At 42.9% G+C, this 14,833-nt stretch overlaps 1 protein-coding gene across 1 annotated transcript in view; it reads right to left on the reverse strand.

Annotated features, from left to right (window-relative positions):
• The window catches only part of NARS2 (asparaginyl-tRNA synthetase 2, mitochondrial), a 79,797-nt gene that overhangs the window by 24,240 nt on the left and 40,724 nt on the right, over nucleotides 1–14,833 (reverse strand). The window contains exons 9-10 of the mRNA XM_060771216.2: nucleotides 7,774–7,872; nucleotides 5,289–5,326 (exon numbers count right to left, since the gene is read on the reverse strand). Coding sequence (XP_060627199.2) covers nucleotides 5,289–5,326; nucleotides 7,774–7,872 — 137 coding nt within the window. The remainder of the gene's footprint in view (nucleotides 1–5,288; nucleotides 5,327–7,773; nucleotides 7,873–14,833) is intronic.

Raw genomic sequence — 14,833 nt, forward strand, 5'->3', positions numbered from 1 at the left:
ATATTTTTAGTATTAGGAATTCATATCAATTCAAAAGCATACATCTGCAAACACTGACCTGTAAGTACGGGTTGACTGCCTCTTATCCAAGAGGCAAAGTGTTATTTATTTATTTATTTACATTATTTCTATCCCGTCCATTTCAGCCCGAAGGCGACTCAGGGCGGTATACACAGTCGGCACAATTCGATGCCGAAACAAAATACATACATTGATAAACCAAAAACATTCAGTGCAATTAAACATAAACGACAGTGCATAATAACAATTTAAAAAGAAACTATGTCCTCTGTTCAAATCTTGATCCATTTACATTGTCTTCTCCGTTCCTGGGTCAATTTCCAACTCTAGTTTGTCTGTTTACTCCGGGGTTCCGAATGCTTGCGCAAAGAGACAAGTTTTTACTGTTTTTTCGGAAAGTCAGGAGGGAGGGGGCTGATTTAATATCCCTGGGGAGGGAGTTCCACAGCCGGGGAGCCACCACAGAGAAGGCCCTGTCTCTCGTCCCCGCCAGACATGCCTGTGAAGCAGGCGGGATCGAGAGCAGGGCCTCCCCAGATGATCTTTGGTTCCTGGGGGGTTCGTAGGAAGAGATGAGTTCAGAAAGATAGACTGAGTCAGAACCGTTTAGGGCTTTATAGGCTAAAGCCAGCACTTTGAATTGAGCCCGGTAGCAGACTGGCAGTCAGTGGAGCTGGCGCAGCAGAGGAGTTGTGTGCTCCCTGAGCCCAGCTCCTGTTAGCAGCCTGGCTGCCGCACGCTGGACCATTTGAAGCTTCCGGGCCGTCTTCAAAGGCAACCCCACATAGAGTGCGTTGCAGTAGTCTATATGGGATGTAACCAGAGCGTGGACCACTGTAGCCAAGTCAGACTTCCCAAGGTACGGGCGCTGCTGGCGCACAAGTTTTAATTGTGTTAGGGATTGGGGATTTTTAAAATTTTATTTTGGAATATAGTCAGTTCTCGAAACATGCAGGTTTCACCTTTTGTTGAGTTGATTATTTACATATTCTGTTAATATTTTCTCTCTATGAATCTCTAGGTCACTGTTTCTCAACCTTCGTAATGCCGTGACCCCTTAATATAGTTCCTCATGTGGTGGTGACCCCAAACCATAACATTACTTTTATTGCTACTTCATAACTGTAATTTTGCTACTGTTATGAATTGTAATATAAATATCTGATATGCAGGATGTATCTTCATTCACTGGACCAAATTTGGCACAAATACCCACTAGATCCAAATTTGAATACTGGTGGGTTCGGGGGGTCATTTTGGAGTTGTAATTCCTGGGATTTAAAGTTCACCTACAAGCAAAGAGGATTCTGAACTCCACCAAGGATGGAGTTGAACCGAACTTGGCACACAGAACTCCCATGACCAACAGAAAATACTGGAAGGGTTTGGTGGGTGGGCATTGACCTTGAGTTTGGGAGTGGTAGTTCACCTACATCCAGAGAGCACTGTGGACACAAACAATGACGGATCTGGACCAAACTTGGCACAAAAATTCCATATGCCCAAATATGAACACAGATGGAGTTTGCGGAAAATAGATCTTGGCATTTTGGAGTTGTAGTGGCTGGGATTTATAGTTCACCTACAATCAAAGAGCATCCTGAACCCCACCAATGATCAAATTGGGCCAAACTTCCCACATAGAACCCCCATGACCAACAGAAAATACTGTGTTTTCTGATGGTCTTTGGCGGCCCCTCTGACACCCTCTCACGGCACCCCCAGGGGTCCCGACCACCAGGTTGAGAAACACTGCTCTAGCTTGATCTTATGATCAACTTCCCCTTATAAACACAGCCTAAGGGTCATTGTATACATTAAATCTTAATAAATACACATCATAATAAAAGTGAAAACCTGTATGTGTGTATGTGACTGGGGTGCCCACTTACACAGACAAACTCCTGCCTCCACTACTATAGCTCCCACTACTCAAGAGACACCAATGGCCCTCCCTCCAATGACATTGAGAGTGTTGTAAACATGTCCAAGAGCCCTGCCAATGTCCTCCACAAACACCATACTGTCCACCATCCAAGTGAAAGCTTTCATATGGAGACAATTTCATCTGAGATTTTACATGTTTCCTCCACCACAGACATCCCAGTGTTTCTTACTCTCTCCATTGGTGTGGAATTTGCATGACCCCGCCCACTGCCTCTCCCATAACCCTTTCCTATTCTTTTCTGTGGAACACAGTAAACAGAGGAATTGATCAGTGTAAAGAATTAACGTTCAGCTGGACACTACTTTAACAAGGATAAATGGCTGTGACAAAGGGGGAAAGACTCTCTTATCCCTCCTCAGTAATATTATCAAGTGACCAACTGCATTAACGATGTTAATTACCAATGTAATTGGTAGATTCGCCTCCGCCACCTCAATTATATGTCTGAGGAAAACATGAGTGTGAATGTGAAATAGGTAAAGTGTGTTCAAGCCTTTGGTTCTTCTGTAATGGCTGCTTCTCTCGCTGACTGGACTGAAATTAAGTTGTCTTTAGGCTAGCTGAGATCTAAGGAGTGTAACAGACCAAGGCAGACACCAGTTTAAAATGAAATTAGTAACAGGTTTATTTAAACTTGGTGAACAAATCAACTCTTAATATGAGTGGTACATAAGCGTAATGCGGTTACTGAAGGTTTAGCTGATTAGACAAGTAGTCTTTTCTTAAGACTATAACTTTTGTTTCCTGTGAGTTCCTTGCTTCACACTGTTCACTACACTGACACAGTGTGTCCCTGAGATCAGTCCACTGACTGCCTCACAGAGCAAACAGGCATTCCTTCACTGACCCTAATATGTACAGCGATCTAGGAACCTTTGCCTTTCCTATGCTCTAACCCCAAGGCTCACATCAAAAGTTTTCCCTCCCTGTCTAAATTCCTCTCAGCTCCCTCTTCCTAAATATACTTCTACACTCTTCAATGTTTAAAACCCTTCTCCCCTCACTTGTCAAAAGACACAGCCTTTTTCCCTCTAAAAGCTAACTCCTCCCCTGATTGCTCTAGCCAATCAGGAGTCGGCTGACTCCTCCCTCCTACCTCTTTGCTTTCCTGCCTATCTCTCAACATGTCAGCTACTGACTTCAAGGCTTCGGCCTCCTGGCAAAAGGTTAGATTCATCACAACCAGCAACTGAACATACTAGAGAAGTTTTGGGAGAATTCACCATGATTTATAGGAGTTGTAGGTACTGGGATGTATAGTTCATCTGCAATCTAAGAGCACTGTGAACTCCACCAAGGATGGACCTGGAACTAACTTGGCACATAGAAGCCCCGTGACCAACAAAAGCACTGGAGGTTTTTGGAGGGATTTATAGGAGTTGTAGTTCACCTATATCCAGAGTGCACTATGAACCCAAATAATGATGAATCTGGACCAAACATGGCATGCTTACTCGATATACCGAAAGTTGAATACTGGTGAGTTTTGAGGGGAATTGGCTGAAACATTTTGGAGTTGTAGGTACTGGGATTTATAATTCACCTGCAATCAATGAGCACTCTGAACTCCACCAAAGATGGAATTGGACCAAACTTGGCACACAGAGCCCCCATGACCTGCAGAAAATTACTGGAGGTCTTTGGGGAAAATTCATCTTGATTTGGAGGAGTTGTAGTTCACTTACAGAGAGCACTATGAACCCAAACACCAAAGGATCAGAACCCAACTTGGCACACATACCTGACATGTTGAAATTTGATTACTGGAGGTGGTTTTTAAGGAGGGGGGGGAAGCTCTTCTTCCTTTCTGGGAGTTGTAGTTCACCCACAACCAGTGAAACAGTGACCTCCACCGATGATGGACCTGGACCAAACTTGGCACATAGACCCCCCATGACTAACTCAACCTACTGGAGGGGTTTAAGGGCACTGATTCACCATAGTGGGAGTTGTAGTTTACCTACAGCCAGAGAGCACACTTAACCCCACTGATGATGCATCTAGAGCACACTTGCTCAACATAACAAACTTTAAATACTGATGGAGTTCCTCGAGGTTAACCTGGCATGATGTGAGTTGTAGTTCACCCACAACCTAAGGCATTTTGTACATATAAAAATTGACTTTTTCAAATAACCCGGGCAAGCTAGTTTTTAATAAAGTTTCTGCATGAATCATTTGTGAACACTGAACCATAGGAAAGCAAAACAGTAGCCACACAAAGGGACAATTTTAGATTTTGGAATGTTTTAGATTTCTCGGTAAATGATGCTCAGTCTGTGCAAGGCATGTGAAGTCATAGATATCTTATCATACAACAGTTTTACTGACTCACATCCTGTGTCTTTCATGGATTTGTTTTCAATGGTTTGAATAATAAGGGTTGCACCCAATGGTCCTATGGGGCCACTTCCAGGTTTACAATTCCATGATAACACTATGTAACTATGCAATGGTGCTCCATGCAGTCATGCCGGCCACATGACCTTGGTGGTGTCTACGGACAACACTGGCTCTTTGGCTTAGAAATGGAGATGAGCACCAAACCCCAGATGAGGACATGACTGGACTTAATGTCAGGGGAAAACCTTTACATTTACTTACTATGTAACAAAATTTGAAAAATGTTCTGTTCCTGGTTTGAAAGTGTTATTTCCTGTTTAATTGTGTGGTCCTTACTTTGAAAGCAGTTGTTATATTCCAGAAACATAATTTTGTGGCTGAGGGTAGTACTATTGGGTTGTTGTAGGTTTTTTCGGGCTATATGGCCATGTTCTAGAGGCATTTTCTCCTGATGTTTCACTACCTCTGAGGATGCTTGCCATAGATGCAGGCGAAACGTCAGGAGAAAATGCCTCTAGAACATGGCCATATAGCCCGAAAAAAACCTACAACAACCCAGCGATTCCAGCCATGAAAGCCTTCGGTAGTACTATTATTTCCATCAGTCTAGGCACTTTGTAATTTTCCTTAATGAAAATATGCCATTTGAAACCTTTCAGTGTGCAGACTCACGCCAGAAGCGACTTACAGTTTCTCAAGTCGCTCCTGACACGACCACATGTGCAGACTGCAAAAACAAAGTTTAATAAACTTTCCCAATGTTTTTATGATAGAACTAATTAGAAAATGGCATTTATAAGCCAGGAACTTTAACACTAACTTTTTGTATGGCTTTTTTCATCTTATGTCTTTGTATGTGCCTCTATATTTGTTTACATTTTACAAGTCACCATGGATTTTAGGCAAGGTATCAATGAATTAACAAACACAACAGCAACAAACATACATACATAAATGGCAGAAAAGTTTTGCTTACTTTATGAATTGATTGTTCAGCATCTTTTCTAGCTTGGTCTTAATGAGGTGGAGGGGAAGAAGAGGAGAAAACCACACACATTATTTTGAGTTTCGACCAGAAAGAGCTTCCTTACATTTAGTTTACGTAAGTATCTAATAAGACAGTCACCAGCTCCACAAGATGTCATCAGATCTAAGCCAGGAAACATCAGTTTCCATTTCTAAGAAGAGAAATTAAACAATGGGAAGAAGACCTGCATTCAATACCAGCAGAAGCTGACTGTGCCATTTCGTAACACATCTCTGAGTCGATGAGAACAAAAACTGGCACTGAAATTATTCTGATAATGATAAAGAACCAAACTCTAGCCCTCCAGGTGTTTTGGATTTCAGTTCCCAAAAGTCTCAGCTGCCTTTGGTTAATGATCAGGAATCTTGGGAGCTGAAGTCCAAAACACCCAGAAGACCAGTTTGGTAGATACCTGCAATCTACTTATAGAGGGATAAGAAATTGTGTTGAAATGTTCATTTGTTCAATCATTTCTGACTCTTCGTAACCTCATGGACCAGCCCACACCAGAGTTCCCTGTTCACTGTCACCACCCCCAGCTCCTTCAAGGTTAATCCAGTCACTTCAAGGATACCATCCATCCATCTTGCCCTTGGTCGGCCTCTCTTCCTTTTTCCTTCCATTTTCCCCACATCATTGTCTTCTCCAAGCTTTCCTGTCTTCTCATGATGTGGCCAAAGTACTTCATCTTTGCCTCTAGTATCCTTCCCTCCAATGAGCAGTCGGGCTTTATTTCCTGAAGGATGGACTGGTTGGATCTTCTCACGGTCCAAGATACTCTCAGCACTTGCCTCCAACACCACAGTTCAAAAACATCTCTCTTCCTTCTCTAAGCCTTCCTTATGGTCCAGCTCTCACATCCGTAGGTGACTAAGGGGAGTACCATTGCTTTTACTATGTGGACCTTCCTTGCCAGTGTGATGTCTCTACTCTTCACTGTTTTGTTGAGATTGGACATTGCTCTCCTCCCAAGAAATAAGCGTCTCCTGATTTCCTGGCTGCAGTCTGTGTCTGCAGTAATCTTTGCACCTAGAAATACAAAGTCTGTCACAGCCTCCACATTTTCTCCCTCTATTTCCCAGTTGTCAATCATTCTTGTTGCCATAATCTTGGGTTTTTTTTATATTGAACTGCAACCCAGCTTTTGCGCTTTCTTCTTTCACCTTGATTAGAACGCTCCTCAGCTCCTCCTCTCTTTTGTTGAAATAGGTATTAAGAAAAAAAAATCCCAAGACCACAGTTTCCAAATTAGATGCACTCTAGTGTTGTAGCTCAGCCTCAGTCAGATAGTATTGTAGCTCAGCCTCATTCAGGGGTTGATGATGGGTTCACTGATGATTCAGAAGGGATTGTGGGATTTCCTGGGGTTCAAAATGATGCAGATTCAGGCCAGGGTCAAAGTGTTGAAGATTTAGGCCAGAGCAGTGAAACTGGCTCAGATAGTGCCAAGCTCCAAGGTCAATCACAGGAGCCAGAAACAACCCAATTAGATAAGGGGTCAAGTGAAGAAAAATTTAAGTGAAATGGAAAACCCTCAAGGAAAAGCATAAGTCTTTGTTTACAATTCAGAGCAGAGAATTGGCTCCGCAGGTTAAAGCATATGTGGGAAAGAGATAGGGAAAATTCATGGGAAATGATATGATTTCATGAGTGCTTATAAACAGCTAGTTGTTTACCTGATAGTTAGTTTAGGCATCGTTGGATTTTGAGGGAGAGGCTAGGCCTGAGTTCTTGTGTCAAGTCAAGTCCTGGATTTGGATTCAAGTATCCTGGAAGTTTTCTATATTTTTGTTTTATTATTCTAGCTCAAGTTTTTCTAAGTATACATTTTGTTTATGGATTTATGCTGTACTTGTGAGTTTTAGTGATACCTGGAATTTTTTTTTCTGTGTCAGGAGCGACTTGAGAAACTGCAAGTTGTTTCTGGTGTGAGAGAATTGGCTGTCTGCAAGGACGTTGCCCAGGGGACGCCAGGCTGTTTGATGTTTTACCATCCTTGTGGGAGGATGGTAAAACATGGGTAAAACATTGTGGCAGCATGGGGAGCTGGAGCTGACAGAGGGAGCTCATCCACGCTCTCCCCAGATTCGAACCTCTGCCCTGTTGGTCTTTAGTCCTGCCAGCACAAGGGTTTAACCCATTGTGCCACCGGGGGCTCAATGTGTTACCCTTGGATTTTTATGAGACATTTGGATTCTTATGTGGCTATCACCCATTGCTAAATCTTTTTTGGATTATACCTCTCCTTTTTTATTTCCTGCTTTTTTCACATATTTTTGTGGTTTTTGCAATAAATGGTTTGCTTATACTCTGGACTCTTGTGTGTGATGCTGTTGTCATTGGCATCTTGGGGTGCAACAGCTAAATCATGCAGGAACATGAGAAAATAGCCCCAAACTCACTGCACTCAAAAAAGCAAATCAACTTGTCTTACCTTTTGTCCAGGCACGACGTGTTTATGAAAGAGCTCAACGTCATGAGGGCATTTGGACAACACCATCTCCGTCACTCTCTTGAAAAGGTCTTCCATAATCTAAGCAAAGTTGGCGGAGGAAAGAGAAATCTGTAGGAATACATTGCACCAACTTCGATAACTATGCTATTCTTATTAGACACCTTTACTTTGGGCTGAAGACAGTTTACAACAAATGCCAGCACCGATCATTCAAACATCTTTTAAAATACTCTATAAATCTTTTACATACATTCTCCATCACAAACTTTGTAGGGTTTCGAATGTTAGCACAACACACTAAATATAATGGTAGGGCTAGGTATGATATTGGTCCTCACTAAACTCTTTAGGGTTTAATGAATCACATAACACACTCTGGGTACATCTACACTGTAGAATTAGTACAGTTTGACACCACTTTTAATGGCAATGGTTAAATGCTATGGAATTCTGGGATTTGTAGTTTGGCCAGATACCAGAACTCTCTGGCATGAAGATTAAGGCACTGTAAAACTACAATTCTATAGCATTGAGCCATGGCAGTTCAGGTGGTGTCAAACTGTATTAAGCCATTGTGTGAGGTCATCTGGAGTTTTGAAGTTTGGTGTCATCTGTACGCAGATGATGTCCAACGTTACTACTCCTTTTCACCAGCTACTAAGGAGGCTGTTCAGGTTCTGAACTGGTGCCTGGCCACTGGAGTAGTAAAGTTGGACATCATATGTGTACAGATGACACCGAATTTCAAAACTCCGGGTGACCTCACACAATGGCATAATACTGGATTTTGGCCTGCATCAATAGGAGCATAGTGTCTAGGTCCAGGGAAATAATGCTACCCCTCTATTCTGTTTTGGTTAGACCACACCTGGAATATTGTGTCCAATTCTGGGCACCACAATTCAAGAGAGATATTGACAAGCTGGAATGTGTCCAGAGGAGGGCGACTAAAATGATCAAGGGTCTGGAGAACAAGCCCTATGAGGAGTGGCTTAAGGAGCTGGGCATGTTTATCCTGAAGAAGAGAAGACAGAGAGGAGATATGATAGCTATGTATAAATATGTGAGAGGAAGCCACAGGGAGGAGGGGGCAAGCTTGTTTTCTGCTTCCTTGGAGACTAAGGACGCAATGGAACAATGGCTTCAAACTACAAGAGAGGAGATTCCATCTGAACGTGAGGAAGAACTTCCTGACTGTGAGAGCCATTCAGCAGTGGAACTCTCTGCCCCGGAGTGTGGTGGAGGTTCCTTCTTTGGAAGCTTTTAAACAGAGGCTGGATGGCCATCTGTCAGGGGTGATTTCAATGCAATATTCCTGCTTCTTGACAGGGGGTTGGACTGGATAGCCCATGAGGTCTCTTCCAACTCTTTGATTCTATGATTCTATGAACTGCCATGTCTCTATGCTATAGAATGATAGGAACTGTAGTTTTACAGAGCCTTAATCTTCATGATAGAGAGTGCTCGTATCTTGCCAAACTACAAATTCCAGAATTCCATAGCATTGAACCATTGCCATTAAAGTGGTGTCAAACTGAATGAGTGCGAACAAATTTAAGTTGAATCCAGACAAGACAGAGGTTCTCCTGGTCAGTTGAAAGGCCAAAAAGGGTATAGGGTTACAGCCTGTGCTAGATGAGGTTACACTCCTACTAAAGGAGCAGGTTTGGAATTTGGGGGTCCTCCTGGACTCATTGCTTAGCCTGGAACCCCAGGTGTCAGCGGTGACCAGGGGCAGCATTCACACAACTAAGACTTGTGTGTCAACTGCCCCCGTACCTTGGGAAGTCTGACTTGGCCATGGTAGTCCACACTCTTGTTACATTCCATTTAGACTACTGTGACACGCTCTATGTGGGGTTGCCTTTGAAGACTGTTCAGAAGCTGGCAATAGTCCAATGTGCTGCAGCCATGTTTACTGGGGCATCAAAAAGGGAGCATACAACTCCTCTGTTGTGCCAGCTCCACTGGCTGCCAGTCTGCTACGAGCACAATTCAAAGTGCTGGCTTTAGCCTATAAAGCCTTAAACAGCTTTGGTCCAACTTACCTGTCCAAACGTATCTCCCTCTATGAATCAGTATGTAGATTAAGATCTTCTGGAGAAGTCCTGCTCTTGGTCCCACTGGCCTCATAGGTGTGACTGGTGGGGACGAGGGACAGGGCTTTCTCAGTGGTAGCCCTACCGCTGTTGAACTCCCTCCCAAGTGAAATCAGGTCAGACCCCTTCCTCCTGACCTTTAGGAGACAGCTAAAGCCTGGCTGTGGAACCAAGCGTTCGGCCCATCATAGGAATATTTAAAGTGGAAGTTGAAAGTGCAGTGACCCAGGACTGTTTACTGACAACAGCTATGTCTTTGTGTGATATGTGATGTCATTTTATGTGAGGTGTTTAATAATGTTTAATGTTTTATAAGGGGAGGGTCAATTTTGAAGTTTTATACTTTTTATATTTTATATATAATATATATATTTTATATTTTATACTTTTTTTATCGATGGCACAGAATGGTTGCCAACACTGTGAATTGCCCCGAGTCCCCTTCGGGGTTGAGAAGGGTGATATACAAAAACCACAAATAAATAAATAAGTAAATAAATCCTACAGTGTAGATGCACTCTTTGTCTCTCACACAATTTTGGAAAAAGTGTAAAAGATTTGAGCATAATTAAATGGTTACACACACCTTGGAAAGTTGCTTTAACAGAAAAACTATTATTAAATCAATAAGATAACAAGATAGATGAAAAAAGTGGAAACTATGATACCCGTTTATTTATAAATAATAGGACTGTCAAGCTACTCATCTTTGAAATAGATGGAAAGAGCGATAATGAGAACAAGATCTAGAGAAGGAATAAGATTCAGAAAAAAGAGGATTTGCTAAACTATAATGGACAGCTTACAAGATACAGAGAAGCAGTGTTGCAATGTTTTTGTTGTTTTGTTGTTCCCTCTTCTTGGCCTATGTTGTTATCTTGTTTACATTTTTCATTCGGTTGGAATGCAGTGTTATTGTGTCTTGTTTGTTTGATTAGCGTGAAAAAGAAAATAATTATATAGGAAAAAAACAGACTGTGGTTTTGTGAAGTGGCATCTCTCCCAGAGCGTGGAAAAACATGCATCTCATGCCACCCACTTTTTTCCCATTCAAGAAAAAAAGAGCAATTTTTCTGTTGCAAACGGTGGGAACTTTGGTTAGTTTGTGGCTAAGATGCAGTGACAAAAGCAGGGTGGAAAACCCAAGACAAAGCTTTCACTTCCTTGAAAGAGGAAGTTTTACACTCTATATTGAAGTTTCTGCAAGAGCATTAACTACACAATATGGTGATTGCAATGAAGCATTTCTACTTCTGCTTATCCCAACTAACTTTTCAAAAGGATGGAGATTCCACCAGACTCAGAGGCAGAGAATTCCACTGTTGAACAGCTCTTATGATCAGGAAGTTCTTCCTAACATTCAGGTGGAATCTCATTTCCTGTAATTGGAACCCATTGCTCCATTGACTCTAGTCTCCAAGGCAGCAGAAAACAAGTATGCTCCCTTTTTCCTTATGGCATCCTCTCAAATATTTAAACATGGCTAACTTAACTTTCTCTTTTTCTAAGCTAAACAAACCCATCTCTTTAAGCTGCTCCTCCAGACCTTTGACCATTTTAGTCGCCCTCCTCTGGACACTTTCCAGCTTGTTAATCTCTCTCTTGTGGTGCCCAGAACTGGTGGACACATGGCTATTCCAGGTGAGGTCTGACCAAGGAAGAATAGAAAGGCACAATTACTTCCCTTGATCTAGACCAGGTATGGGCAAACTCAGGCCCAGGGGCCGGATGTGGCCCCTTGGGCTCTTTCCTCAGGCCCTCCACTCTCTCACCATCTTATCCTTCCTTTGCTCTTTCCTTCCCTCCTTCCCTCCCTTTGTTCCTCCTTCCTTCCTTCCTCCCTCCCTCCCCTCTCTCCATTTCTTTACCCCTTTTCATCCTTCCTTCCTTCTGTTTTCCCTCCCTCCCTTCCTTCTCTCTTTCCTCCCTCCCTCCCTATATTTCCTTCCACCTTTTTGTCCTCCCTTCCTTCCTTCCTTCCTTCCTTCCTTCCTTCCTTCCTTCCTTCCTTCCTTCCTTCCTTCCTTCCATCCTTCTATTCTTCCCTCCCTTCTCGTTTTCCTCCCTCCCTCCCTTTCGTCCTTCCACCCTTTCGTCCTTCCTTCCTTCCTTCCTTCCTTCCTTCCTTCCTTCCTCCCTCCCTCCCTCCCTCCCTCCCTCCCTCCCTCCCTCCCTCCTCTCCTTTTTCCTCCTTTCATCCTCCTCCCTTCCATTTCATCTTTCCTTCCTTCTCTCTTTCCTCCCTCCCTCCCTCCCTTCCCTCACTCCCTCCATTCCCTTCCACCCTTTCGTCCATCCTTTCCTTTGGTCTTTCCTTCCTTTTCTCTTTCCTTCCTCCTTCCCTTACCTCTCTCTTTATCCTTCCCTTCCATCCTTTCATCCTTCCTTTCCTCTTTCATCCCTCCTTCCCCCTCTCTTTCTCCTTCCATCCTTCCCTTCCTTCCTTCCATCACCAGTCAGTCAGTCCCCTTAGTACGGAGTGCTAGCATGCAACCTCCAGGTTAGAAAGTTTGCCCATGCCTGATCTAGACACTCCACTCCTTTTGATGCAGTCCAAAATCCCATTGGCTTTTTAAGCTGCTGCATCACATTGTTGACACATATTCAACTTGTTGTTTACTAAAACTCCAAGATCTTTCTCACATGTAGTATAGTGGTTTGGGTGTTGGACTTGACTTCTTGGAGACCAAACTTTGAATCCTTACTTAGCCTTGGAAACCCTCTGGGTGACCTCAGAAGAGGCAAACTCAGGGGAAGGCAATGCTCAACACCTTCTGAACAAATCTTGCCAAGAAAAAACTCATAATAGAGTTGAATGAGGGTAATCATAAATCAGGAACAACTCCAAGGCACACAAAGAGCTACATAATAGAAATGCCAGGCTTTGAAACTGGGACTTTTTGTTTGCAAAGCAGGTGCTCTATGGTTGCTGCACATTGAAAGACTCTTCCCAGGTCTCTCCATCTCAGGCTTTTGCAAAACAAACAAACAAACAAACAAACAAAAGACCCCCAAAAAACAACCCCCCCAAACCAAAACAACAACAACCCAAAACCTCTGCCTTCAGCTTGCTGTTCTGCATCTCTTTGGAACATATTTGTCCTTGTGAAGTCCCTATTTTGAAAGAAGCCAAGTTCCTGTTTTCTCAAGACTGTTGAGCAATTCAGATAAAAATAGAATCAGAGCGGCACTTAACATCTCAATAAAATTAATATCCCCATCTCCAATTCATATAAAATGCAGTTGGGAGCTGGGTTGCTCTTAAAGAAATGGGTGTGTGCCACAACATTTGGCTGTCCTGATGCGTAACTTGTACTCATGACAAGAATATACTGTTAGGACAGAATATAGAGCAATGGAATAGTTTCCAATTGGGTAACTCAAGACAGCCTTTAATTATCTTACCTGTTCTAAGATCAAAATGTCATATATAAAATGGGATTAGACTCAGAAGAAGGAGGCGTAAAAATTGGAGGGAGGAACACCAACAATCTGAGATACACAGATGAGACAACACTATTAACACGAGCCACAGAATGTTCACAAATTTGTCGGGACACCCGATTTTTTTGGAGGATGGTTAAGAGCAGTGGTTCTCAACCTGGGGTCCCCAGATGTTTTTGGTCTTCAACTCCCAGAAATCCTAACAGCTGGTAAACTGGCTGGGATTTCTGGGAGTTGTAGGCCAAAAACATCTGGGGACCCCAGGTTGAGAACCACTGGTCTAGATAGCGCTGCAATTCACTGTGTCGAATGCCTTTTAAAGGTCAATGAATGCCATGTACAGAGCTTGATTTCCCCCCCTGCATTTTTCTTGGATAGCAATGGCTCCCAAAGCTACCCATTTAAGGTGGGATCAGGTGTCAAACAGGGATGTGTTATTATTCCAACTTTATTTTCCATCTTCACCACTACAATACTTGTTGGTAGGAAGCTTTCCACAGGAGTGGAAATCATCTATCGGACAGATGGCAAGCCATTTAACCTCAGCAGACTGAAAGCCAAAACCAAGGTCATAACATCTGTTATAGAACTCCAATATGCCAATGATAACGTAGTCTACAAGCCACTCTAAACTCCTTTGCAGAAGCATACGAGAAGCTCGGCCTCTCATTGAACATTGAGAAAACCAAAGTGCTCTTCCAGCAGTCACCAGCTAATCCCTTTCCAATGCCAGAAATACAGCTTAATGGTGTAAAGTTAGAAAATGTTGACCATTTCTGCTTCCTTGGCAGCTACCGCTCCACAAAAGTCAACATTGGCACTGAAATACAACACCGCCTGAGCTCTGCGAGTGCAGCATTTTTCCAAATGAAGCAGAGAGTGTTTGAGGATCAGGACATCCATAGAGATACCACGGTACTTGTTTATAAAGCTTTTGTTCTCCTAACTCTGCTATATGCCTGCGAAACATGGACTGTCTACAGACATCACACTCAACTCCTGGAATGAGTCCATCAGCATTGCCTTCCAATCCTGTAAATCTCTTGGGAATCAACAAGAAGGTAAACTCCACTTTTCAGCGGGCCTGCACTAGTAAGGTCTTACAACAGCATTTATGTAGTTGTTTCACAGCCTAACAAAATACCAAGCAACAGATGCACACTTGATGGCAAGGCATAAGACTCACAAGTTAGGGAACGGATCTCATCCTTTATCTAAATATATATTGCATCCCATTGAGTGGGAAAAGCATGGCCCAGGGTCTATAATTTGGACTCCAAGACTATTGGTCCCAAGACTCCTCCACAGAAAATAGAAAAGGCGAATTGTTTGTCTTGGAGGCTTCTAGGAACCATAGTTCACCTTTGAAGTGTGATCCATTTAACACCCAAGTCTTGATTTTTTAGAAGTGGACCTCCATCCAGCTCTGGTTGGTTTGTGGGGCCCATGAAAGGTCCCAAGGGTAAAAAAAAAAACTGGTTGCCAGCCCCTTCAGG

Source organism: Anolis sagrei, chromosome 3 (assembly GCF_037176765.1).
Source record: "Anolis sagrei isolate rAnoSag1 chromosome 3, rAnoSag1.mat, whole genome shotgun sequence".
In the NCBI taxonomy this organism is placed as follows: Eukaryota; Metazoa; Chordata; class Lepidosauria; order Squamata; family Dactyloidae; genus Anolis; species Anolis sagrei.